Genomic DNA, 23,673 nt, shown 5'->3' with positions numbered 1-23,673 from the left:
TCCAATTTTAAGGGGCGGGCCCTACGAGCAGGATTTATGACATCACAACTAGTTTAGAAACAAATCCTGGTCCAGTATTCAACTTAGACAAGTGTGATGTGGAAACTTGAAGCCTCCAGTGCACGTACACTGAATATGGACTTTACAGTGAAGTAGGAGACACCTTGTGTCCAACAGTGAAGCTTTTGAAATAAAAATATTTGCATATTCATAGATTCTGGGGAAGAAGGAGTAGATGCCATTTTAAAGATTTTAATGTGGTAATTATACTTTAATTGTGGAAAAAACATATAAGACAGCCATTATTGTTCCAGCAGAGTATTTTTATGTCTTTAATACATGTTTGGAGGGGATCTTTAAATGGTTTTCCCATCTTTTTTTTTGTTTTAAAGGTTTATCGGCAGGGTTGCATGCATGGATCTGACTGCAGAGTGAGCCGGTGACCTCTTTGACAAATAGAGACTCCCTTACTTCAGGACCATGGTGAGTCGCTATTGTCCTTTCTCTATCTCTGTCTCTCTCGCATGCATGCACAATTTGTATACTCTCCATTTCTTCAGCTCAGTCTGACTCGCATGCACACACAGTCTGAGTTAGAGCGAAGGCACTCGAGCGAAGGCAGACAAGCAAATAACACGTAACGTGCACTCTTGAGTTTCGTTCCTCTGTCTTTGTGAAAGTTATCTCTATTATTTTGTTCCGTTTTCCTATTCCTTACCTCCGCGTTTTCTCCTTCATCTTTCCGTTTGTGTTGTTGATGCCATGACATAAGCCCTGTGCCCTCAGCCACTGGCACAATCTGTCATCAACAGCCCTGACAGGGTGCCTGTGTGTCTGTCTCTATCACCATATGGGCCTCTCTGTATGTTTGGGTGTATGACGCCAGTGCCCTCTCCACTGCCATCTGACCTGCAAATAGAAACACAGTCTGGCCTCATTTTCCATTTGTAAATCCTCATTTGTTTTCATCAAATTGCTCTTGTAATTTTACAACCACTGATGCCAAATTCAGGTTTTGCTGTTATGATACGATATATATACGATATAAGAGATATAAAACATTACATAACACATTTTTATTTGTATATACTTGAAGCATGCTTTTATATTACTAGTGTGAATCAGACACAACTACTATAATTAAAATATTTTCTGACTTATACTGTGTCTCTTTAGCAAAAAGTCTGAGCTGTTGCCCTTTGGGAGCATCATTAAAGTGTCCAAACTCTGAATAATACAACCAGGTGCAAGGACTTTAACTCTGCTCTAACAGTTTAATTTGCATATGACATGATTAAGCCTACTGTGCCTGTGTAGGACATTTGTGCCTTTGCTGATAAAGGAATGGATGGTACAGAGTGACTATCTATCTTTGACCTAGTTTTACTCTGCATTTATTTGTTTTGTTTTGGTTTTCTTTTTAATAGCCAGTTGTTTTGAGCAGTGAAGACAGGAAAAGACAAACAGGTGTGCAGCTTCCTGTCTGTGTGGGGAGAAGAGCTCATGATAGAAATCGTGGACAGGTTGTGTGAATGTGCTTTGCTGTATGTTTCTGCCCTTTCTTTAGATCCGGGGTATAGTAGCAGCAGCAGCAGCAGGTGTGATACCTCCCTGCCCATCTAAATAGTAAATTACTCTTTACACAAGCCATGCGGCAGGATAGTTAAGCCGAAAACAACTATTATTCTGTGCTTCAAGGCTCACCTTGGTAGTAATTAATGCTGCTCACAGAGCTGCACGTTAGTCTGGTTGAGACAACAGGGCAACACAGAGTTTACTTAACACGTAACACGTAATTTATTTATCTAAGGTGTTTCACGTCACAGAAACAATTGCAAGATACAAAGGATATGACCCAAACTGTGGTTGAACCTTGATATATCTATGCAGTTTCCTGTTTGCTTGCGTGCCTTTTACCTCTGACTTCTGCCTCTGTCCCTCCGGATATCTGCTGCAGCACTCATACGAGTGTTTCTGAGCATTCTTTCACCTCATCAATAAGATAGAGAAGCATTTTATTTAATTTTTGAAACATTTTTAAGTCCCAGAACAAAGGCATATATTTCAAATAAGATTAGGTTAGATTACACTTTATTGTCAGATTATTCTAAAATGTGTCACTAGAAAATTCAACTTAAAACATCTTGATATTTTTTTTTAACAGTTACAGATATTTCTTGTATGCTTCATCAGGCTCACTGAACAATTATGAGAACAACTCATCAGTGTGATATACATACATAACATCTAGAAATGAAATATATTCTCCTTCTCACAAATGTAAAGCTGAATTCATGAGCAGTTCACAGGCTTTATGACTCTTCTCTACATCTGCAGCTGTTGATGCACTACTTCTTAGCAATTATTATTATCACTTAAATGACACTTGTGGTCAGAGGGGCTGCTACTTAGCTCAAGTTACATAGTCTCACTTTAAATCATGTGATCACAAGCTTCACATACGTTTTTGTGTTAAAATAACATCTCACACAGTCTGACTTCCTAAAAATGGCAATAAATACACATCTGTGCAGAGAACTTAAGATGTTCTCTTTTGGTTTTCACCTTACTTGTTATTTTTCCTACTTACATCTGTAAAGGTATATATATAAATAAATATTTATATACAGTATACATTTTTGTCAAGCACATAGACATAAAATTGACAAGGTTTATTCATTCATCAGCTACTTCACAACCTAAGTCAGTTGTATCCTCCTGTAACGGGAGTAAAGGGACCAAAGGGGAGTCTTGTCTGCTCTAACTATTGCTAATGTGGAATCATATTTATTCTAATTCATTACATTTTGATCAAGTACTTTGGAAAATGCTCCTTTGTTCCTTGCAGTGAGCATCCAGCCCATATGCTGGTTCAGAAGGGGTTTTACTGTAATTCTCTGTAGCCTAGGAGGTCACAGATTCATTCCTGTGCTTTAATAATGGTGGGATTATCAAGGTTCAGCCAGCTAACCCTGCCCCCCCCCTCTTCCATCACCATCACACAGCTCCCAGCTCCATCCAACTTCATCCATTCCTGAACTGCTATTTTTCCTATTTTCCCATCTAGCCTTAACTATCTGCTTTTTTTTTTTTGCACAGGTTGTTATATCTAAGGCATTTATCTCATTTTCCTCCTCTTTTCTTGTACATCTACAGTATCTAATTCCTCTCTGTGTCCCAGCCTTACTACATCCTCAGTAATGACGCACATCTCTCTTTTAATTCTCTGTTTGCTGCCTCTCATCTTCCCACCCAGACTGGCTGGGCCTAACTGTGACTGAAGCACTGTTGCTAGGTGCCTAGAGATGTTTCTGTGTACGCTTGTGTGTGTCTTTGCAAGAGTGTTCGTGTGGTGATGGGTGGGTGGGTGCATGTATTCATGTGTGAGTCTGTATTGCTGTGTTTCTGGCAGAAAGTTTGATGTTCTCTTATGTAAGCGGGTCTTGGCTGGGTAGAGCTGGGGTTTAGCTTGGGGATGCTGGCTCAGGTGGAGAGACAGAGACAGATGCTATTTTGGGTATACTGCGCCTCCTTACATCCTCCAAATGCATGAGTTATTCACACACACGTGACTCTCAGTTCTACCAGGATGACAGGACAATAGAAAAGTGATGTACTGTTGTGGTGTGCAAATACCTGCAGTGGCCTTTCACTCATATCCTGTGTGTCTGTTATGTTTGCCAAAAATTGGAACTGGAAAAAAACTGTTGATTTCATTTATTTACAAGTATGGAAATACTGTAGGAGGCAGTTACTGTCTAGATCTGAACTTTATAGATTAACTATTTTTATAATTTAAACCATTAAGGAAAAATACCAAAGATTCACTCGTTCCAATTTTTGTTGAATGTGATGGATTTGCTGGTTTTCTCTGTTTCATATTATTGTAAATCTAATGTCTGTGGGTTTAAACTGTTGGACAAAACAAGAAATTTGAAAATATTATCCATCATCTTGGGTTATGAGACATTGTAATGGGCTTTTTTTTTTTTAACTTTTTTGTCTCAATTTATAAACTAAATGATGAATCAGTTACAATTAAAAAAGTAATTGAACGTTAAGCAATAAGCAGTGGTCTATGCTGTGTCTCAATGTCCTAAAGCCAAAGGGTGACATCTTCAAATTGTTGTAATTTTTCTGGCGATTAACTAATAAATTCATTCTTTCAGCTCTATTTGCAAAGAGATATTTTATGAAGGAGGGAGATTCAGGGAAAACACTGAAATAAATGTTTTAACGTCGTCAAAAAAGGTTAGGGATTTTCCCCAGATTAACCCAGACTTCCGTTTTTAGAACTAAAAGGATCCAGGTGACATTTTTTCATTGTTCTCTGACAGCTTCAGTAATCGCTCTCTCTTTCTCTATCTGTTTCAGAGCATGGCACTGGCCTGGCTCCAGTCTCACCTGCCCTGTGCCAACCCAACCAGTATCACCATTTTCAACCATCAGCACGCTCCCTGTAGAAGTTGCTGAACAGGCCAGTTCAGAGAGCCATGCTGTCTGGTAGTTGGCGGCGTTCTCTGGGGCACCAGCAGCCTGCTGCATCTCCCACGGTGACCGCCAGGGGGGTGACGCTGTGTGGGGTCCCTAGCGGTACGGTGGTCCTCGAGGCCCAGTATGACTACAACTACCGTGGTGCCGATGGAAGGCAGGTCTGCATAAGGGAGGGCGAACGGTTTATTCTCCTGAAGAAGACCAATGCTGACTGGTGGCAGGTGAGAAAACAGTTTTTCTCATGTGACAATGAAGCCATACATTTCAGAGAAAAAAAAACATGCACATAGCATCTACAATGTTCTGTAGGTTCCTGATGGGAGGTTTCAAAGTTTGGATTTTGATTTAAGGATAATGCTGGTAATCTATATTTGTCATAGTTAACCAATTCCATGGAAAGATCAAAAACAACGTGTTAGTCTGTCTCTCTCAAGACTTTCCAACCTGTCTGAGGCTCTCAGCCCAAAACCCACTGGTTCTTCATCTTTAAAAACATGTCACGAATATATAGTTTTATTTTTTAAAAGGGCAAAATAATTTCCTTAAACATCTGGGCTGTGTGGTTTTCAGAAGATGTTACTCAAACAAGATTAAATAGTGCATTTGTTTGGGACTATTTTCAGCTGCGGATGTGTTGCTCTATTGAGTATTTACATGAATGTGGGACTTGCACAGAATAAACTACCCCATGATGCTGTGTCTTACTGACATCGATGATCTCTTGACATTTCTTCTAGCACCACCATGAGGTTGACATTTGTGGTTTCAAGTGAAATATCTTAACAAGTATCAGATTGATTTGGCAATGAGAAAATCTACACATTGCTGATAATAGCCTAATAAAATAACAAATTTAAAAGTATATCATAATTGTCCCCAAGAAACACATTAGAAGAAGTGACACACCAGCCATTCAGAACATAAAATATTGTGGGGGAAAAGTAAATTTTGTATGTCAAAAGAAGAAGAAGTTGTGAGAAGAGAAGAGAAGTTGTGGGTCTTATCTATGCATCTACTGGATGTCACAGGAACTGTAGTGTAAAAAGACATTTGTGCACTGGCTTCAGCATTTAGCTAAGGTGCTTGCTGCTTGATTCAACTAAGTGGGTTCATGTGAAAAAAAAAGCTAAATCATTTGGGTATCTGTTTATTCGTTTACAGGTTCGGAGGATAGGGGCAGCCAGTAAAACAAAGCCATTGTACGTACCTGCCACATATGTGACGGAGGTGCCTATTGCACCGATGCCCTCGCCCCAGCGCCTGGTCACGTCTGCCTCACTGGGCTCCAACTTCAGGATACTGCCAAGGGTGACGCTCACTCCCAGATCAACGGATCCTAACTATAATCAGCAGCACCAAGGTAAAGTGTGAGAGTAAGAAGGAGAGTCAAAGGTTAAGAAAACATCTTTTTTTGTGTGTTTTTCCAGATGCATCGGCTGTTAAACTTTGTATTTTAAGAGTAGAAAAAATAACATATTTGTGTGTTGATGTCACTCTTATGTATCTATTAAGTATGCAAAGAAAACAAAGTTAATACTTGATCTTTGTTGAATGAGAAAACTTTTTACCTTCCTCCCACAGTGAACAAACCAATCTACCGCTCCATGGAAAACCTCAACTCCAACAGTGCCTTCCAGGGGCTGGACAACAAAACCAGTACGGGTGGAGGCCGCTTCCCTACTCTGCCTCTCTCTGGATTCACCTTTACCCCCAACTTGCCCACGTCCCCATCAGGCCACCTCACGGTCCCTGGGTCCCCTGCAGCCTCCACAGCTCAAACAGCGCCACCGAACCCCAGGGTGGTCCCCATGATCACGCGGAGCCAGAGCTCCAGCAACCTGCCTGAAAACGTGATGGAGAACCCGTACGATGAGGTGGGCGGTGGCTTCAGCAGCCGTGTACACCACAGGGTCCCGAAGAAGTCTTGTAGCCAGTGGGACATGGTGGGGAATTCGGGCAAGAACAATCACCTGCAGGTAGGGAGAGTCAAGATCTCACATGAAACTCATACAGATGTTACTCAAACAACTGGAGGGCCACAGAGATGCTCGAAGGGAAATTGTTAGCCTTCTCATATTTTTGTCATTGCCATTTTAATTTACTTAGACCTATTTCTTATTTTCATCTTAATTTCACACTTTTACACAAAGTTAATCTGAAATATTGAGTATTGAGTTTTAAGTAACAGCTTGTAATAGAAGCTTTTCCGGTAGAAACTACAGGAATATTCATTTTGGATTAAACTGATTAAAAATGAAAAAATAGTGTATTTATGTGTGTTTGGATCCCACCAGACTGCTTAGCACAGCTAAGGCAGCTGAGGTTGTATCTGATTTACGTCCGTACTTGACCTGAATAATCCTCCCAAAGCAGCAATCAAGTTAGCATTGTCATGACATCATGGGCATCCCTGTTTTACGTCAGAGATTAAGCAAGGCGCTGGTGAGAGAGACACTCGAGGTTATGTCTCTCAGTTTAGTGTCCAAACTAGATTACCAAAAGGAGTTTTTCCTCTACTGAACCAATCTGCTGACTTGCAATTTTGGAAGTCAATATGTGTGATCTCAGTGGAAATGACAGTGCTCTCACTTCCTCTCTCTCCCTCTGTTCGTTTGTGTCTTTAATCCCAGTAAGCAGGATTATTGCAGCCACATTCAGGTCTAAATTCCTCGGTTTTTTTTGTTGTTTTTTTTTTCCAACCACAAAACACTCTCTCTCTCACCATACAATTTTTGTCACCCTTTCCCTAGTGCTGCCACACTGTTGAGGAATTTCATTTAAATTTAATCTTCCTCCTCCAGGGGGCAAAATTCCAATAAGGTTTTAATGTTGAAATTTAATTTCTGTTTTTTGTTTTTTAAGATCATCTTGTTTTAGTCAAAACTGACTGATTTACAACTTTACAACCTTATATTTATGCCATTTTATTTGTTGGTACACTACATGACCAAAAGTATGTGGACAGAGAGACAGGAAACACAAGGAGAGAAAGGGAGGGTGATGTTACGCCAAATAACAAAAGTTTCTGGCTGGAATCAAACTGGGTACATTGTGGGTGAGCATACGAGACCACCAAACCACCAGGTCGCCCCCAACTTCCAACTTTACTCTTTACACTCTAATATCAGATTTATATGAGGTTTCATGATGCGCTTCACACAACAAATCCAAACACAGAAGATAAATTATCATCACATTGAAAGAAATTTGGTAATTCATTCAGGTTTATCTGTTGTTTTCTCGGTCGGTTATGACAAACTGTAGAAATTGAATGTGTAAGCAAAACACACTGGCATACACACACATAGACACATAGACACATAGACACACGCCACACCTGCAACGTCTCCCCAACTGTCTAGACCCCTCCCCCCCACGGAAACCAAAAGCTTTGAACAAAACGTTAGGACGGAAAAACAGAAAGTTCTTGCAGTAAACCAAAGCCACACAGTCACATGTGCAACAGTACCAGCTCTCTCATAGATCTCTCTCCTCCCAACCATAGAGAACAAACACAATATTACTCTATATCTACTGTATCTCAATACATTTCTGATCAGTTCTCATGGCTCCTGTCCATAAATAAAGCTTCTCTGTTTTGCTCATGTTAATCTGTCGTGGCATTACAATGAGCAAGCTGCCAACTGTGAATAAGCACTTGATCATGGCATGAATAATGATGAAAATATCAAACCATTACCATTTTTGTTAATCTTTAATGAGATAAAAAAAAAAGTGTTTTAGATTTGTAGAAGTGATATGCATTGAACTCGGGAAATTGTGATTTTTATATATTTATAATTTCTTTTATGTAAATATTGTTTTAAAAAAACATTTCATTACATTTTGCGAGTGGGCGGTTTGTTCAAAGTTCTTAAATAGATTCGAGATGTGGGCGGCAATTCAGAGGTCTGGAACCAAAACTTTTTTATACTTTATAACTTTTCCACAGCGGGCATTACATGCAGTCACAGGTGGAGTTACGAGAGATCCTGCATCAACTCAAAGAGCCTGGCTACAAACCCAAGTGACAGAAAGAGTCCACATGTTTTGATCTCTAATACTAAAATAATAATGTCTCCCTTGGGAGGCTTACAAGTACAGTGTAACAGAGGTTTGAATTACATATTTTCAATGGCTCTGGCCTCATCTGACCCTGTTGAGGAACAGATAGTTCAGATTTAACCACTGAGGTGAACAGAAGGAAACAGGAAGTTTCAGGTGAGCTCAAGACTCAGTGCTGCCCCCTAGAGGAAACTTTGATCACATCCTGTTTTTACACCTGCCTCACACACACACACACACACACACACACATGCATCCATACGACACACATTCTTCCTTCAGTCATTATCTGAAACGACTATGTGTTATGTAACAGGGATCAACCAGCAACCAGCCAGTCAATCAGTTAGTGAATTATGTCTCAGCTATATTTCGTGGAAAGATGATCTTTCATGCATATCCTTTCAATTAATTTCATTGGATTTGTAGATCTCTCTTGTAGCTGTTGCTTTAGTCTCTCTTTAGCCTCTTTATCTATCTGGGTGAGCACATGCATTTCTATAAGCTCTGTCTTAATCCAGAGTCTCACGGGTTATTCTATAGTAAGAGGCGGTGGGATTTCATTTGTTGTTGTCTTGATGGTTCCTGTGGGGTTTCTGTCTCATTTTCACTCACCGAGATGAGTGTTTTTGTTCAAGTCACGTCCTCTGCTACTTGTGGTATTTTTCATGTTCTCCTTTTATGAACAAACACACAGTTTTGTAGACATACTGTCGTTAAGTCAAGCTAATTTATACCGTATAACACAAAAACAGAAATTTATCCTAAAGGGCTTTACAGTATCTGCAGCATACAACACTTACTATCCTTAGACCATCAATTCAGATATAGAAAAACTTAACAAGAAAATATGATTACATGCATATATTGCACAAACTGTACACAACACACATTTGCAGTAATGCTAGGCAATAAAATCATGGTCAACGTAATTGAATTTCAGACCAAAAATTACATTTTTATTCTCATTTATAAGGCAGTGAACCATGTTGTTTTGAATTTTTGCAATTCATTTTACGTTTTACATATTGAAGTCACTTCCTTTTCCTCTATGTCAACATCTGCGTGTCTCTTCCTCTCTATCTATCTCTCTGCCCACAAGGTCCCCACAGAGTCCTATCTGTCCCAGCTGTCCTGGCAGGACTCCCCTCTTTACAGTGAAATGCAGCCAGAGAAACGTCTGTCGCAGCCAGAGCCACCCAGCCCTGCCCCTGGTCAGCAGCCTCTTCAGATCAGGGACCTGTGGGAGCAGTACTTGGACCCAACCACACAGAGATACTACTATGTCAACAGCATCACTAAGGAAAGGTCATGGAAACCCCCTCGCCGAGCCCTTGGACACAACACCGGCAAGGTAAAGCACGTAACACAGCACGTGTCGCTTTTCTACTTCTCCTCATTAACATCTTTTGCTTTTGCTGAAATTGAAATTGAAACAGTGGGCATATTCAGAGCTGGATGAAAGCTTTCTCTCTCAAAGGAAAGAATAGAAAGGGGTCAAAGTGTACAATAAAAGAGTCTCCTCATTTATATGCTCACATGGTTTGACTGTATCAGCATTAAAAGGAATATTTTCAACCAAAGAACTTCAGTAGCAACCTGGCTTGCATATTTTCTCTTTACTTAGATGACATGATGCAGAGAAGATTGCACAAACAGTGACAACAGGGCAGGTTTCCATAGCTGAAGCCTAGTGCACATGAGGAGACTCGCTCGTGACTTTAAGTGGCAGTCACTCAAAGGGGCAGGGTCACAGGGTCACATTGAACTTAAAGGATATTTTAAAAATTTGCTTACAATGTAAGTAATAGGGGATGAAATCCACAGTCCTGAAATGTATTTAAAAGTTTATCTGAAGATTATATGAGGCTTCAGCTGTCTGAGTTAGTCAAATAAAGTGGATATCTTCCACTGTTATAGTCTTTGTGTCTCAATGGACAGTGTTTTCTTGTTCAGCTGCAGTGGAAGGATCGCAATAAAAAGAGGAGATTTGGCACTAAAAAGACAGTAACTTTGAAAGATATTGACTTGATTTGACTAATTTATATGGCTGAAGCCTCCCTAGCTTCAAATAAACTTTTAAATACTCTCAGTAACTGGCCAAGTTTAGTGATATAGACAGACAGCTTTGACTCTAGAGGTATTAGAGCAACTTAAAAAAACACAAACCCCTTACAATGAAGTGCACACTAACAAAAACCTCTGTGAAACAAAAGTTCACTGTTTGCTGATAGAGGATAATAACTTACCTTTTTCACAATCTGTATTTTCCTATTTCTCCAGCAGGCCAGTCCAAGGCAGCCCCAAACGTTACCCAGGGAATCAAACCATATGTCGCTGCCACTTCCTGGCGCTGGCAATGGAACTATGCACAGGGTAAGGGCTACTAAACTTCTCCAGAGGTGTGATTTAAAAGCCAGTTTCTGAATTAGCTTCATCTGTAGTTGAAAGGCGTTTTCTTGCTGGCAGTCATCAGGATATGTGAGCTTCTTGGATGATGAAATCAGGTTGAGGTTTGTCCTTGACTTTGGTGACAAAATGACAGTAGTTACCATTGCGATATGATGACACGTGACTTGATTGGTAAAACAGCTGTCCTCCACCTTCACGTGCAATAACCACAGAGAGCAACAAGTGCTTACTTTTGTGTTCTGTCCTGTCGAGCACTTTGAATCAATATACACGTATTGTGTTTTAAGCGTCTTACAAATTAAGTTAATTTGTGTCGAGTTCACAGCAAGGCACAAATTTAGCGAAATTACAAGTTAATCAACAAGGTTGGTTGGAATTCACAGCCGACATACCACTGAATATCACACGTTTATTGCTACACACTGACCGATTCTAAGTACACGGGATTTTCTGAGAGTGGAGATTTCTGAGGTTGAAGTGAACTTAGGTGTGTTAAACCTCAACAAGTGCTCCTCCTGTTGCCACAATTACCAGTCAGGTCTGCTCATAGTTCATGTCAGGTCAGTGGTGTTGTAGTTTTAATCTTTTGCATCTATAAACATATAAGATTTTAATGAATACGATATGTATTAGCACGTTTAATTAAATTAATTCAGTTGCTAATGTATATATTTATCTATTTTAACAGCCACCCACACATTGTCATTGTGCTTTGACTTTTATTTAATGATTCTAGTCACAAGGAAGTTTTTACTGATGTAGTGGTGTGAAATCATGGCAGAAGGTCTTGACTCATATATTAAATAATAAGACTTATGTAATGTGTTTTTTAGTTCACACAGCTGTGCTTTGGCATGCCTGTTAACACAGACAGACAGAACAAACCACAGTGAGGCAAAGTACAAACACTCCTGAGCCTCTCTCTCAATTTATGAATCTACTGTCAGCCTCTATTTGTCACCCAGACTGCACAGAGTGTCCAGACCAGGGCTGTGCACCAGATTAAAGCAGGGAGCAAAGCTGAGTGAAGCCAAATTAAAAAGGGGATTACATCTTCATAGTTGCCCCATCGTTTACTGACCGACTCACTGCCTCATTTATTTATTTATTTATTTATTTAACTGCCCCCCCTCCCCGACACACACTTCCTCTCAAATAGTGTTTTTGTTGGGCTAATCCCCGAAGGGAATAACAAGGTAATGCCTCTTGATCTGATGCAGATGAGCAGAAGCCATTAGGGCCACAGAGGGGGAGACAGAGGACTCCAAAACATTACAAAACATTTCTAAATTTAAACCACTCACTGAAACTTCTCATCAGCAGTAAACCCCTCCCCTCCCTCCCCTCTCTTCCCACTCTTCCCTCTCTTCCCACTCTTCCCTCTCTTCCCTCACTTCCCTTGCAAATGCCGTCATAGTCAAACTTCCACAGTTTCATTCATTGCACCTATTTTGTTAACTTGGCTTTACAAGAGTGTTCACACACCCTGAGAGAGGAAGTGCATTTGTTGTTTCACGACGTAAAGGTTTGAGGAATTTATGCAATAGCTAGCTATCAGTGACTGAAATTGACCTGTCTAGCGAATCAGTGACGACATCTACCTGCCAAAGAGACAGAAGCTGCATGATCCAGATTGGTAGAGATAAGCATTTTGCATCTCAACGTTGCGTTGCCCCAATGTTGCGTCAGTATTTCAAATTTAATGTTGCTCATCAAAAAAAATACCCACATGATCAAAGACGTGATTCCCACATCAAGTTAGTGTGAGATGCATTCTGTTGACCTATATATGTCACCTTTTATTCTGTGGTACACGTATTACCAAACAGGAACTCAACCAGTGATATGTATAATGCACATTGTGTGCCAAATGATTTTATGAGCCAGGTGTTAAAACCCAGGTGACCCATATTACTTGTTTTGCACACATCTACACACCTTGTGTGTAGATTTTTATTTTTAAATACTATTTTAACCCTCACCATGTTGACTTGTGTGAGCTCATGCATGCCCTGTCAATAATCATCTACTGTACTGATGCAGACATACTGTTCTTTTTACTCCACAATATAAATTGTGTTTTTACTGTATTTGAAAAATGCAGTTAACATGCTACTTTGCAGATTCAGACTTTACACAAAACATAACTTAATAAGATTGGAAGTATTGTTATAGATTAAACCAGCGGCTCCCAGACTTTTTTGCCTGCCGTCAGATGAGATCAAGTACCCCTTTCATCGACACCACCCGTTATGATCCAAATGTGTTCTTCTAAAACTATTAATTACATAAAAGTATATTCTTTAACAATTAGTTTGGTTCCTTTTTTCAATAGGATTGATCAAGTTTGCATTCATACTACCATTTGGAGTGGCAGATGCTGGATATTTCCATGTTTTACTCATCACTTTGAGCTATCTATTTTAACTTCTCTGCTCACTTGATAACTAGTTTTCACACTCTCACAGCAGCAGCAGCGGCAGTTGGTGTTAAAGTGTTAACACTGACTCGAGTCACTTTCGTCCTGTGCAGCTATAGTTGGTAGTTCTTTGATTCTTTGTAATCCTGTTTGTGTGTTTAATTTTCTCCTAAACCAAATCATAATTTCTATTTTTTCAAATCAGTTTATCTTCTCCTCAGTCACTCTATGTACAGTACCCCCTGACAACCTTAGAAGTACTTGTTGTGGCACATGTAGCCCTGGTTGGAAATCACTGGCTTTAATTTACAAAGTAGCTCACATGAGCTTGACCACATAACTAATAAAAATTAATGCTGCATACACACCAAGGCATCGGTAATAACAATCCAGTGATATAATCTTAAAGCATAAAAGTCTGTTTTTGGTATACTTTGCTCATAATACTGAACATTGTGGTATTGCTACTTGTACTGAATGTTTGTTCCTTATTCCATTGCCTTTTTTTATAATCTGCAAAGAAAAGCTGTTAGACAGTGGTTAATGCGGCATGTTAGCAAAGTTCTGGTGCCATTATTTAGTTTTAGCCCACACACCTTCCTGGTTGAGCAGCTGTACATGAAACTGATTATACCGACTGATAAAGCTGGCTTCCCTCTAGAATGGGGAAGTAAAGACAGGCTGAGACAGGAGGGAGAGATGAATGGTTTTTACATATTGACACTCAGATGACAGAGTGTCATGATATGAAACGACGCACGGCTGAGGACTCTAATAACTCGACAGACAACAAGCACTCAGAAACAAGCGTTGATTTGGATTATATAACTGGTTGATCAGCAGAAATGAGCACATATGCTGTAAGTTTGTTTTAGTTTACTATGAGAGTAATTATTGTGTTATTTTCATGTTGTGCTGTTCGGTGTGGAATTGTATGGAAGCCCGAGTGAAGACTGCTAAATCTAATCGGTAATCATCTCATCTTATCATCTTATATTTGCTTTTCATTGTCGGAGGACTCGGTGCTGTCATTCTTGCAAAAAAAGCTTATATGACTGTGTTCATGTGGCCGTGTGTGATGTGCAACTTTGTTCAATAACTAGTCAATCAGGATGTTTGAGTCAAACAAGTACTATGCAAAATGTGTTTCACTCTTACTGAGCAACGGCAGCAACTGCCTCTCAGCACTTTAACTTAAACAGGGCATGAGTGTGTGTGTGTCAACCTTCGTGCTGTGGTGATGAATCAAACAGCAGGCAGAATGTAAACGGAGTTGAGAGGGGCAGAGGAGTAGTTTCGTAGCTGGTGTGAGTGTTAGCCTGGGCTTCATGGCTGATCATAAGTCAACACATTTGTCAGCATCCTGTTTTCACACGTGGGCGTTAAATCCACCCCAATCTGCTGCCATTTTTGAACATATTTATTGTTGCACAAAGAGTGACAAGTTTAGTTCTCACAGAGACTAGCCAAAAGCCTGACAGTGAAGCATTGTTCGATTTTTTTTATCTTGCAGGTCAGTTATACAGAAAAAATGAAGTGCTTTTCAGTTGTAAATTAAATTAAATATACTCTATATGTACTAACTGTTCATCTGTCTTTCCTGTCTTTGTCTTCTTGCTTCTCTGTTTCTCTTCCTTTCTAGCTGTCTCCTGATTTCCTCTTCGGGAGCCACCAGAGGAATACAGACGGTGGCTGGCAGATGAAACAGGTGAAACTCTTCTCTACCTGCTGCATTCTTTCATTGCCAGAGGGCATCTAATGCATTTCACCTTGACTTTCACCTTGTAAAAATACCCGTCAAAGAATAAAGTAGAAGATAAGCACGTCGTACCAGTTTTACATATTCTTCCTACACAACAGGATGCATTTGCTTAACAAAATGGGGCATCATAGAACTCTGGTACCATGAGATAAAATCCTTCTTCATGTTATGCTTGGAGCAGAAACCACCAGAATTAATAACTATACATCTGTACTGCTCATTAATATCTATACAATATTTAGACTGCTTGAAAACCTGTAAGATGACAACTCTTTCCTTGTTATTCCTGTTTGCATGTCTTACTGTGAAGGTAATCCTAAGCATTTTGTCAGCGCTGAAAGGGCTTTTGGTGGAGGGTATTTTCCTCATGAAAATCAATGAACTGTAGTCGTTAAATTTGCAAAAACTGCATCTCCACTGTATTACTGTAGAATACATTAAAGTAATGCCAGCTATGCTCTTTAGATTTCCAGAGATCAGCATTTATGCATATTAAGGTGGTGAAATAGCAACTCATGTTGTAAAAAAAAAAAAAAGGCTGTTTCCCAAACAGTTCTTACTGCAACATGTTGCATCACAGCGGGGTGTGGGTGCGCTTGGTTAAAAGCCCTTTTAAAGGCCTTCTCTTAGCAAAGGAACAGATTTGGCTCTTAGTACTAATCCTCCTTGCATGAAGAGATGGCAAACATTAGGAGGGATATTTGGTCTGATTGTTGAAACTAGGTTACAGGGATTGAGTAAGGTAGTTAAAGGACCAGTGTCTAGGATTTAGACGGATATATTGGCAGAAATGGAATATAATATTCACAAGTATGTTTTAATTAGTGTATAATCACCTGAAAATAAGAATCTATCTACATAGGGAGCGGGTCCTCTTCCACGGAGGCCGCCATGTTACACTGCCGTGTTTCTACAGAAGCCCAGAACGGACAAACCAAACACTGGCTCTAGAGAAGGCCTTTTGTGTTTTTCACGAGTTCCACGGCCACCATAGGTTCTCTGCAATCAGTCTGCAACTTCACCGCTAGATGCCACTAAATCCTACACACTGGTCCTTTAATTATGGCTGTTTCTGCATGAAAAGTTGACGTTGTGTGAATATGTGCATTTGTGTGCAATCATGCACTCTTGCTCATGTTTATGAATTTGTTTGTAAGCATATAGCATAAGCATATGTACAGATGCACATGCATGTATCATTGTGTGGCTCTTCCTCTCAGCTCTTCCTGTGAAGTGACACATACAAGTTGAACTTCTCAGGAAACTACCGTTTGTCACCATCTGCCACTCTGTGAAGTGCTCAGTATAGGCAGGCTCATTATATTCATCATTATATTTTCTTCCTTTTTCCCCCACATAAAATGTGAACAGTCAGAAGGCCAGAATGCTTCAGTTGACATTTGCAGTTCATACAGGTAGATGAAGTTATATTGCAGCATTGGCAGTTTTAAAGCAAAGAGGATTGCTTTAAAATAATTCCAAGTTATTCCAAATTGATTTGACATAGCAGAAAGTTTCATACCACTGCATGATATCTACTGAGAAAACTGAGAGCTGGCATAAATAAAAAACTAGTTGAAGTATAGATGCCGAGCCAGTGAGCTTTGCTCCACTGCAGCAAAACAAACAATGATGAGAAAAACATCCCACTAGCATGCAAAGAGCCTCATCTTAGGTGAAATATTGGATGAAAAGTTGAAAGAGCAGATGGGAAGATGATGTAGATTTGGTGTATGTCACAATGATAACACTTAACACGCTGATGTTAACTAGGTCAAAGTACAGCTGGGAATTTTGTGAATATTAAGTCATGAACCAAAGTATCGAACAAAGTGAAATCTTGAATGTATTTACATCAAAGGAAGCACACAACATGTGACTCTTTCATTGAATAGATGAAAATTCAAAACCAAAAGTAAAGTGAAAGTTGAAGCATTAATGTCTTACTTGATTATGTTACTATCTTTGCTACGATGCTTGCATGCATTGTATTTAAGCTGCAAAGCAAATTGATCTAAACTAAAATAACAATATCTCATTTTGTCAGTGAAGACAGTATGCAGAGAAACTGTATGCATGCATTTCTGAAAAGACCCTGACCTTTCTGTTGCTCCTTACTGTTGCTTGTTTGTGAGTTTAATTGTTCATTCAAGGTTGCTCTAGGCAAGAGCACCAGCTAAATACTAAAATATACAGTAAATCTAATATAAAGAAAAGGTTCTTCTATAGTCTCAATAGAGTTGTGCAACAGAAAACAAACACTTCCTCTTACAGGCTTTATTAAACATGATCTAAACCTTAAAAATAACATGAGAGCATACTGTTTTTCAGTTTATACACAATAAATCAGCAATTGCCGTTTCCTTTCTTTGTCTGCTCCACCTGACCACTGACCCAAACATCTGACCCTTACCTTTAACCCCTGTGAAGAGCATGCAGCGTGCCGCTTCCTCTGACACCCTGAGCACGACGGCGGTCAACAATGCCAATGCCCAGTGCCATAACTCCGCACCCCTCCATGATGTGAAGCAGCAGCTCAGCCACTCCCAATCCATGATGCTGCCTGAGAACGGCAAGGTATTCACCTCCAGAGCGCGCACACACACACACACACACACAAACACAAAGTCATAAACTGTGTGTAAAGTATTCACAGACACACAGAGATAAGAGGAAATGCAGATAAACATGAACAAAGAGACAGACTGGTGCTTGTACATATGCACATACAGACAAATAAACACAGCAGATGACGCCCACTTTCTGTCTTTCAGCTGGTCCAGCAGTGCAGAGATTACTCATGTAATGTCACCAACATTGTCGTGGAGCCTCCGTCTCCCGCGAGCTCTCCAGACAACGATGGCTCCACACCGGTGCGAAAACACTACCTTTTTACTTTGTGTATGAATATCGATAACTCACATTAAACTGCTGCTGTCAGTATATCACGTGTCCAGAAATAATTTGATTTCCTCTTTCTACTATCTGCTGCCCACAACTCAATAATTTTACTAAGGGGAAGCAAATTTTGTTAGTGGTTATCTAAGTATTAAACAAACTGATATGTCAACAGCAGTGTGTCTTTCTAGAAAAAATGTCACGGTTACTCAGGATGATCTACAGATCTCGCTGTGAACAATTTTCATTCGTATTTAATAAAGAAGTAAAAATAGAGGAAACTAACCTGGATTACACTGAGTAGCAGGTACTGTTCATGCAAAAACACACTGCAGCAGAATTTTTTTTTTAGTTCTTCAAGCACCACAAAAAATATATAATATCTCATAACCTTTTCAAATAAAAACAACTATCTACATGACTAGATTTAGGTTTTGTCTTTCTCTGCTTTCTCTTTTAAAACTGTCTTCACTTCTCACTTCTCTTCACTTCACTTTCGTCCCTCTCTGTCTTTATATACTGTACTCATAACTTCATAGTTACTATTAATTCAGTTCTATTGCACCTTAAACAGGGCCATACCGCAGTGGGAGATTTTAGAGCAGCTCCCCTCCTGCTATTTTTTAAATGATGCAATAGTCAAGTTAAATGGGTTCGCTCAGGATGCAGTATATTACACAGAGGAAAAGCCTTGTATTTTGCTGTGAAGCTTTAAAGTTGTCATTACATACTCTTACTATTCCAGCCATCTCTGCCCATTCTGAATCTGACTGATGGGTGACAGTATAGAGTAAATGTTGTGGTTACATAAACCAGATTTCAATGCTTTTTAAGCCGTTTTAATGTGTTCCCAGGAGTTGGAGAAAGCCGGCCTCTTGAACAAGACAAAGATTGCCGAAGGAGGTCGAAAACTGAGGTGAGGCTGAACACGAAGACAAAACAAGTGAAATTAGATAGAATCTGTTTAGTGGGAACACCGTGTTAAAGCAAATGAAGGCAAGTATGATTTGCAGTCTGAACAGAACACATATGTTTTGTTGGGTTGCAGGAAAAATTGGAGCCCATCCTGGGTCGTGTTGGTTGGGAACAGTTTGGTTTTCTTCAAAGATCCTAAATCACAGACACCTTCCAGCTGGGTAAGATCTCAGACAAACCCTGTGTTTTAATTACTTTAGTCCAGGTAATGCACAGTACTTGCAAAGAGATAAATGAGTTTTGTTCCAGACTATTATACAAAACTTGGAGGAAAATCATTACATGCAGCATATTTTTCCTGATTACAAAATCCTTAGGCAATACTTGGTGTGAGTCACTTAATAAATGCAGATGTCATTTTTTTGCAGGGTGGATTCCTCCTTTTTAGAATGAAATACAGCAAATTTCCACAAGTCATTTGATTCTTGTCAATTGCACAAACACCAGTAGCTTTGGACAAACCCAAAAAGTGACTACACAGCTGGATATTTATGTCCCCTATATTGCACATATTTCTGTCAATCGCTTCTCTTAATCCTTGCAATGAAATTACACTCATAAAACAGGTCACACAAACCTGTTGCAGCTGTTTATTGTCAGAAGAGCAAAAAGTGGTGGCCTACAAATTCTGTGCAGGCATAAACACCAGCCACAGGCCATAAATAGAGAAATATATGGGTCAATGCAGCCAGATGAGTGTTGACGAAATGCAAAAATATGATTTATTTGTGTCTTTTTTGTGTTAATCAAAAACAGAAACCAGGAAACAGTCGCCCCGAGAGCAGCGTGGATTTAAGAGGAGCACAGCTGCAATGGGCCAACGAGCTGTCCAGCAAGAAGAACGTCTTCAAGGTAACAAACAAGACAGAGACTCAAGAGGAAATCCAGTTAAAAAAAGAAATTCTCAAATGATCTCACTCTGTAACTCTGTAACCAACGTGTTGCTGTGACCATATGAACAGTGAGGACAATGTGGTAGCAGATAAGTATCAAAATATACAGTACAATCATATTTTTGTCAGTGAGGGGTCCTTATCAGTGAGGGAAGTGAGAGGGGGAAGTGGCTTTTTTCTCACTCTTTCACCCTTTAGTGACCATCTGTGACATCTTTGGAACAACAACACTTTTTTGAGTCTCTAAAAAAATTCCAAGAGGAAGCTGAAAAATGAATATCCAGTGAAATGTGACACATTAAATGTAGGTGTAAGTGCTGTAAAAATGAAACTATGTCCAACTTTTATTGAAACTGGTTGTGAAAGAAAGAAGTGTGAAAAAAGAACAATATGTACCATACAGGGGAGCTTTACGGGTAGTCTCTGTAGTTTGGGTGACAGCAGTGTCATGATATGTTATGATATGATGTGTGCATACTTTGACACTGTATTGAAAATGTGTTTTTTTTTTTTCAGCTGAGGACAGTGACAGGCAACGAGTTCCTGCTGCAGTCGGAGACGGATTCTCTGATCAAAGAGTGGTACGACACCATCCAGAACGTCATCGACAGGCTGGTGAGTCTCCCAACACGCACAGTGGTACTTTCACTCTACCTCTTCTACTTGTCTACTAATCTTAGGATATACGGTAAATAGTGTCGGTTTTATGTTCTTCACTGTCTCCAACAGTTATCTACGTAGCTCTTATGTTCTGAATTCCGTCCTATCTAATTTTTTCATTTGTTTTCACCTTTTAAATTTCCTTTTATACTGAATTTCTTTTTCATTTGTCTTTAGAACGTCTCAATTCTCAATTTAAAATTTAATGTATTTTATGCCTTATTGAGAACACTTTGAATTAAAGTCTGGTTCAAATCTTAAAGATGCCCCCCAGACATGTTTTGAGATGTATACGAAATACTCTACTTTGACTTATACTTTGTGTCTGATACGGTTTTTCCACATAAAAAAAGTTAAATTACCACATTAATATCCTTAAAATGGCATATCCTCCTTCTCCCTCATTAAAAATCCAAAATCTATAACCATGCAAATATTGTTGATTTCTAAAGTTTTCCTGTTGGCCTACTTCACTGTAAAGTGGATATTAGATCAGGATTTGCTCCAAACTATTTGTTGATGTCACAAATTATTCTTGTAGACCTGCCCCTTAAAATCGGATTTTCAATGAGCACAGAGAAACTTTACACTTTGAGCAGATGATTGTGAAAACGTCCTTCCGATGTAAAACTCTGCACACACATCATTCTGCACAGTGAAGCTCAAACATCCAACTGGAAGAACAAAAACATTTTTTTGAGTGGAGGGGGACTTTAAGTATTTCTATTTCTCTATAATGATAAATATCCATTATTAAATAAAAAAACAATCAAATTTTAAGATTTGGAAAAAGAAATCTTAACTTTAAAACTCTGTTTTCAAACTCAAATCTCTGCTATTATGCTTCATCAGAGCTGTGTGGATGTAGTTTGATCAGTTTTGATGTTATTGCTTATGTTGGTTGGCAACAGAAGCAAACAACCCAACAACTGTCATCATATGTGTACTCAAAATGTGTTATTACCTTTTTCCAACTTTATTGGCAAACATTGAATAATGAACAAAGAAAATAATAACAAAGTATTACATAAATACAGAGTGGGTGAGTGAGTGAGTGATATAAAATTGAGCCATCAAAATATAAAAAGGGATAAGGAATACATTTTTTCTGATTATTACATAAAAATACAAAGATCAGCAATTTCCACATATTTTGCAATAAAGGATAAAATGTTGCTAAATTCTGATTGGTGCACTTGAAATATGTGACATCGCCCTTTTAAAACCGAGCCCTGTCACAAGTCCAAGAGAAAAGCAAAGACAAAACAGAAACGCAGAAATCTCTAATATTAAACAATCAAAACTTCTTTGACTTTGGCACAAATGTAAAATTATTTAAACAGCTCATTCATATAGCATGAATGTGCTCGAAGGAAGGAGGCACAATGTTGTATAAAAACCATAGACACTTAATAACAGTTGACTGGAGTAAAGTTTGTTAACGCTGAAATCCCATCATATATTTTTTTGGTAATTTGAGTTAAAGCTGTTATATGTAGAAAATAAAAAAATCACTGCTTAGACTTTATATCTTAATCACTTACACGAAATCACAAGTTTGTGTATTACAGTTTTCAGTGGAAAAAAACCTGCTTAAAAAAAAACCACTGTATGCTACCACCCCACTGCCACACAGTTAGCAACTAGTAACTTAGTGACTGGAGAACATAGTGGAGCATTTAGCAGTTAAAGAGCCAGATATTTCTATCAGGGGTTGGTGAAGACCAAACCAGAGCTAGGAAAAAGAATATTGGAATTGCATTCATTGAATGCTAATTAGCACATGAATGCTAATGTTAAAATGCCAATGTTGTGTTTACAGGTTGTTTTGCTGCCTCCAAGTGGCCAAGTTCATACTGCTCAAAAACAGCAATATCAGCAAAATTATTGTTATCCTACAAAAATCCAGTATCGTGCTCTAAATTTAAACAATCTTTTGTTGTCCTCGACCAATCGCCACTTGTGCAATGTGTCAATGTGTCATTATTTGTCACAATTTCTCTCTCCCTGCCTTTCAGGACCGTGAAAACCCGTTAGACAACGTCCTTCTGTACTCCCTGAGGAGAGCGGGCAGCGTGGAGATGCTGGACCACAGTGGAGACGAGGATGAGAGGAGAACGTCCCGTAAGTCTACTTCCTCAGACTTCATGTCTTCCTCCCTTCATACAACCAACCATCCCTGCCCTCCACCCCTCACTGCCAGTCAGTCTATCATCATCACTTTTCTCTAAACTTCCATACAGGCTTCTTACATCCCTCCATCTTGTCCTCCATTCTCTCCTCCATCCAGCCCACTTATATTTTCACACGGCCACCGTGGCAAATAATCCCCCCGTCAGTCCTATCTCATCTCCGCCGCCGCCCGGCCCTCCCGCTTTTCATCCTCACCACCATCCCCTCTCATCTGCTCTCCTGCCCAGTAGCCGAACGCCCCGCACTGACCTCCTCCTCCTCTTCCTCCTTCTCTTCCTCCTCCTTTCCTCCCTCTACAGTCCCTCGCTCGACGTCCAACCTGGAGAACACGGAGAGGAAGAGAGTGAAGACCCGGCTGAAGAAGCTCATTCTAAAGAGACCTCCTCTGCAGGCCCTGCAGGAGAAAGGACTCATTAAAGGTGAGATTTCTTTTTGAAGCTTTAGACCATTTGAATCTGTGTATCCTTTATTCAGCTGCATGCAGCGGGGGAATGATGGAGATACGTGTTCTTAGATGTTACAAGATTGCAATTCTTCAGTTAAAACTAATCAATGGTGTGTTGTTGTGAAGAAGAAATACACTTTTCCATTTAACTGAATGGCTTCTTCAGCTGCGATGGCAGGCAGGAAATCTTAGCATTTATCCTTTGGGAATGGCACACCCCCTACTGAAGATGTGTCACAGCCCCCCTCACCTGTTTTGTGAGCTTGACATACATAATGTTAGTGCTTTCATTTCACTTGTCAGCTGTTTACTACACTACTATAACACCTTTGATTAATCTTCCTTAAAAACTGATTAAGTTCGTAGATTTTTTGGCTGTATTCTAAACAAAAAAAATATATACATGCTGTAAATTATCACCAAATTAAATGAGGAATTTGTAATAAATGAGTAAATA

The 23,673-nt window shown here is 39.4% G+C and overlaps 1 protein-coding gene across 5 annotated transcripts in view; it reads left to right on the top strand.

Annotated features, from left to right (window-relative positions):
* Window positions 1-23,673, top strand: part of arhgap9 (Rho GTPase activating protein 9) — a 42,127-nt gene that overhangs the window by 8,320 nt on the left and 10,134 nt on the right. For 2 of the 5 annotated variants that reach the window (XM_044350180.1, XM_044350178.1), the window contains exons 2-16: window positions 393-483; window positions 4,375-4,715; window positions 5,656-5,854; window positions 6,076-6,470; window positions 9,662-9,913; window positions 10,846-10,935; window positions 15,033-15,098; window positions 17,583-17,729; window positions 17,927-18,025; window positions 18,905-18,966; window positions 19,099-19,186; window positions 19,782-19,877; window positions 20,435-20,533; window positions 22,597-22,702; window positions 23,071-23,190. In XM_044350180.1, coding sequence (XP_044206115.1) covers window positions 4,494-4,715; window positions 5,656-5,854; window positions 6,076-6,470; window positions 9,662-9,913; window positions 10,846-10,935; window positions 15,033-15,098; window positions 17,583-17,729; window positions 17,927-18,025; window positions 18,905-18,966; window positions 19,099-19,186; window positions 19,782-19,877; window positions 20,435-20,533; window positions 22,597-22,702; window positions 23,071-23,190 — 2,041 coding nt within the window. In that variant the 5' untranslated portion in view covers window positions 393-483; window positions 4,375-4,493. Of the gene's footprint in view, window positions 1-392; window positions 484-4,374; window positions 4,716-5,655; window positions 5,855-6,075; window positions 6,471-9,661; window positions 9,914-10,842; window positions 10,936-15,032; window positions 15,099-17,582; window positions 17,730-17,926; window positions 18,026-18,904; window positions 18,967-19,098; window positions 19,187-19,781; window positions 19,878-20,434; window positions 20,534-22,596; window positions 22,703-23,070; window positions 23,191-23,673 lie in introns of all 5 variants that reach the window. The other 3 variants (XM_044350179.1, XM_044350176.1, XM_044350177.1) reach the window with 2 other exon arrangements.

This window comes from Thunnus albacares, chromosome 4 (genome assembly GCF_914725855.1).
Source record: "Thunnus albacares chromosome 4, fThuAlb1.1, whole genome shotgun sequence".
Taxonomy (NCBI): Eukaryota; Metazoa; Chordata; class Actinopteri; order Scombriformes; family Scombridae; genus Thunnus; species Thunnus albacares.
The sequence above is the reverse complement of the archived record's forward strand: the minus strand, read 5'-3'. Positions and strand labels throughout refer to the sequence as shown.